Below are 4,302 nucleotides of genomic sequence, written 5' to 3'. Positions count from 1 at the left end.
TAATTTAACAAAAAAAACTCTAAAATTTCAAAATTTTTTTAAAAAAAAATTCTTTAGACCTTCACGAAAATATTTCCTCAATTTCAAATAAAAAAATCCAGCAAAATTCAACATGATTTAGTTATAATTTAGCTATAAATTTTTCAAGATCAGCCTGGGAATGTTTTGTTTTTTGGAAACTCCAAAAAATTGCAGCTAGGGAATTTGTATATTATAAAATAATAATAATAATTACACAGATGCTACTGTACACTGTGTGGGCTGTATAGCCTGTGTGTTGCGAGCTGCAATAATTACACAAAAAGGGGGTTGATAATTATCTAAGCAAAGTGAGACACTGCTGGAGCGCATCCAAGAAAAGCCAAACAGAAAAGCAAGAGAGATGCACACACAGCATTTTTCCATCTGCTGCACCCATCTCTCTTCCCCGCCCTTACCTCTCTCTTCCTTTCAAGTACCAGTAATTATTCGTATCATTACAGTTGAACATGGTATGTTTTCAGCTTCTAACCCCCCACAGTGAAGCTCATCCCAGCACAAAAAGCTCCAACACCCTTTGCCCCATGAGCACAAGCAGGCCACAGCTATGGCTGGCTCTTTCACTCTCCACCTTATGCTCCCTCTTCATCCTGCTCCCCGACCCCGCTCGGGCGCTCGGTGTGAACTGGGGCATCCAGGCCTCCCACCCTCTGCCCCCCTCCACAGTAGTCCAGCTGCTGACATCCAATGGCATATCCAAGGTCAAGCTCTTCGATGCCAACAGCAGCGTCCTCGACGCCCTTATCGCCTCAAACATAGAGGTCATGGTGGGCATCCCCAATGATTTGTTGCTCTCCATGACTGATCAGGCCCAAGCAACTGCCTGGGTGCAGAACAGTGTCGAACGCTACATGTACACGAACGGCGTTAACATCAAGTATGTATGGTTATGGCATTCCATCATTCAATCTTTTGCTCTCTTTCAGTTTGCTTAGAGAACCTGGACCATTATGTAAGCTCCACCACATGCCAATATTGTTTGAGATAGGTTTTGGGATCACCATTGAAGTTTTGATGAGAAGAAATAGCCTCTAACCAACTTGCAACTAGAGAATCAGATTATCAACAGGAAAAAAACATAAGGATGCTCCAGAAGAAATTTACTAAGGCTGGTTATACACAACCACTGCTGCCTGTCCATCCAGGCTGCCCGCGAGGGATGGAGGGGCGTTCTCGCCCATTCAAGATGGCTGGTCAGTGGTCACGTATGCGGGGAATGCTGTGTAACCAGCCTTATGTAGTGGCATGGAGATGCCTCAGCCTTTGAAGAGTGTAAGTCTGGTTACAGATATCTTCCTGACCAAGCGACAGGGGGGGAGTTGGATGGGCAGATGGCCTGACCATGGCTATGGGTGCTCCCCAGGCTGACATGAGCTCCTTTCACATGTTGGTTTCCCATTGGATTAGCCAACCTGGGATCATCTCGTGAGCAGGGAGATATGCGCAGCACCATCAGTGAATGGACACTGAGAAGCCATTTTATGACAACATTTGGGAACTTGACACCACATCTCATAATGTCCATTATTGCATGTTCCCTGCTGCAAACTTGCAGGCATGTGGGCTTTTCTTGGTGGGAGCTGAGGAGACAGCAGGTGTATTTTTTGGGGATACTTGTATGTTAGCTAAACATGGCATGGCAGCGACAGACCTCAGTGTGATGTCTCTTTGCTATGCTTTCTTATATTGTGGGAACTCTCTTGCAGGTATGTGGCTGTTGGGAATGAACCGTTTCTCAAGACCTACAACGGCAGCTACGTCAACATGACATATCCTGCCCTAGTGAATGTCCAGAAAGCTCTAAATGCAGCAAACTTGGGTGATCAGGTCAAAGCCACTGTACCAATGAATGCTGATGTAATTCAGGCTAGTACAGTCCCTTCTGCCTCTGTTTTCAGGTCTGATATATCAGATCTTATGACTCAGATTGTGGTGTGGCTAAGTCAAAATGGTGCCCCCTACACTATCAATATCTACCCCTTCATAAGCTTGTATGATAACCAGTACTTCCCAGTTGATTATGCATTCTTCGATGGAGCCGAGAGTCCCGTCATAGATGGTTCTTACACCTATCAGAATGTATTTGATGCTAGCTATGATTCGCTGGTGGCCGCTCTAGCCGCTGCAGGACCATATGGGAGTATGAACATAATTGTGGGAGAGATTGGGTGGCCTTCAGATGGGAATGTGAATGCCAATGTTAATTATGCAAAGAAGTTCAACCAAGGCTTCTTGAACCATGTTGCGAGCAATGTTGGCACTCCCCGCCGCCCCAATTCAGCTATCCAGTTCTACTTGTTTAGTCTGATTGATGAGGACCTCAAGTCCATCGCACCGGGAAATTTCGAGCGGCATTGGGGTATCTTTGAATATGATGGCAAGGCCAAGTATGCCCTCTCTCTGACAGGTGCAAATGGGCAGAATCTTGTGCAAGCATCAGGAGTGCAGTACATGACTGAGCAATGGTGCATATACAACCCAAATGGTGGTGACCAATCCACCCTAGGTGACAGCATTACCTATGCCTGTACATACTCTGATTGCACATCTCTGGGCTATGGCTGCTCTTGCAATCCCTACCTGGATGCTGATGGGAATGCATCATATGCATTCAATCAGTATTTTCAAAGGCAGAACCAAGGGCTAGGTACATGCGATTTCAACGGTCTAGGCCAGGTGGTGACAAAAGATCCGACGGTGCAGAGTTGTGAGTTTATGATTCAAATTGCATTGCCCTTTTCCTCTGGTACTTACAACAGCAGGAGTCTGCCAACAGCTCTATTGTATGCTGTCATGTTGATGGCACAGTTCTTGCTTTAGTCAGGTGGATGCAGAGCATGCATATTCTAGTGTGCCACACACTCCAAGGTGACACAGCCATCAATTTGAGTACTACTTTTTGATGTTGTATGGTTGGTCAGGAGTGTGGTACTGCATCGAAATGAGCAGTAGTGTAAACATAAGGTGATGAACTAGGCAAGAAAAGGGTTCAGAACCCATGGTTGGAATCAAATGCCAGTTATAAGCTACTACTGTGTCCTTTGTTTCTGTGCTGTGTTTGCAGCTTCCATCCCTTAATGTGCTATGTACATGTTTTGTGAGCTTCTTTTACCACCATCATTCGTGCTAATGACAATGATGAAAAGAAGCTATCTACCACGAGGGTTACCCAAAGATTATCACCAACATGCCCGCCCTAATTCTTGGCTGCATAATTGGTTCCGATCTTACCACTTAACCCCACACGGCAACTACCCCTAATCTATGGCTGCTTATGGACTGTATATCGGTCCCTATTTTACCACTTAACCTCACACGATAACTTTATGTCGTATCCTGGACCATCCACACCTCTCCAAATTGGTCACACCTACACCACCCGAGCTTGGTGATACAATGACGCGGTCACCATTAGGAAGGGGATATGTGAACCACTCCAATTAACATGGTTTTACCCACCTATCCTAATGTAAGGTGCTTTGCCATCTTACTCGCTCGAACGAGTACCTAAAGTTTTTTCGTAACACGGTGTTGGAATATATAAAGCGGCCTTACCATCAGCTTAATATCAAGTAAGGGAAGTCTACAAACTTCATATACATAGTTATTAAGATTAGTACCAGTGGTCAGACCACTTTTAAGATTAGCTGGCCTAGTGTGATGTGAAAACTAGTCACTCCTATATAAGTCAAATTTGATAGTAAGTAATACATGTTCTTACAATACTTGTGAGCTCTTCTCTTCTCTACTCTTGCTTGCTTGCCGGTAGAAGTTTCTCTCGCTCATTAGCTTCTTCTTCATCTTTCTTTTGTGAGACAAAACCACCGCGAAGGCTACGTCCTTACGATACTTGTGAGCTCTTCTCTTCTCTACTCTTGCTTGCTTGTATGCTATTGGATTTATTGCTTGCCGGCAGAAGTTTCTCTCGCTCATTAGCTTCTTCTTCATCTTTCTTTTGTGAGACAAAACCACCGCGAAGGCTACGTCCTTACCTCCATCTAGGCAAAGGAAGCTCTTCCTTCACCCCTGTAGAAAAGGAGCGTATTGGTGTGAGAATGAAATGACAACATGATGGATGGGATAGTGCACTCACATTGGGGAGTTGCAATTTGTAGCTCGTTGGTAAGACCTAATGATACTTGATTTGGTAAGGCTAAGGTAAGATCTTGACTTGGAATACCTAGAAACAAAGGAAGCCACCATTCTCCGAGTCTCAAATTCACGAACTGGCTCAATAAGTAGTGCCATAAACTTCACGAATAG

At 44.6% G+C, this 4,302-nt stretch overlaps 1 protein-coding gene across 1 annotated transcript; it reads left to right on the top strand.

Annotated features, from left to right (window-relative positions):
* Positions 1-318: 318 nt before the first annotated feature.
* LOC147621842 (glucan endo-1,3-beta-glucosidase 5-like) lies at positions 319-3,068 on the top strand. The gene is made up of 2 exons (XM_086822863.1): positions 319-916; positions 1,746-3,068. Exons 1-2 carry the CDS (start codon positions 489-491, stop codon positions 2,857-2,859), a joined length of 1,542 nt encoding a protein of 513 aa, XP_086678989.1. The 5' UTR covers positions 319-488; the 3' UTR covers positions 2,860-3,068.
* Positions 3,069-4,302: the final 1,234 nt, after the last annotated feature.

The sequence above is a fragment of the Cibotium barometz genome, chromosome 29 (genome assembly GCF_041138505.1).
Source record: "Cibotium barometz isolate CiBa-2024 chromosome 29, ASM4113850v1, whole genome shotgun sequence".
In the NCBI taxonomy this organism is placed as follows: Eukaryota; Viridiplantae; Streptophyta; class Polypodiopsida; order Cyatheales; family Cibotiaceae; genus Cibotium; species Cibotium barometz.
This window is presented reverse-complemented; position numbering and strand designations above follow the sequence as displayed.

What these genes read in the sequence shown, in the direction of transcription:
- LOC147621842 (XM_086822863.1), top strand. Translation starts at nt 489, where the DNA reads ATGGTATGTTTTCAGCTTCTAACCCCCCACAGTGAAGCTCATCCCAGC. An exon ending in ACGAACGGCGTTAACATCAA is followed by an intron (nt 917 to 1,745) that starts GTATGTATGGTT and finishes ACTCTCTTGCAG; the next exon opens with GTATGTGGCTGTTGGGAATG.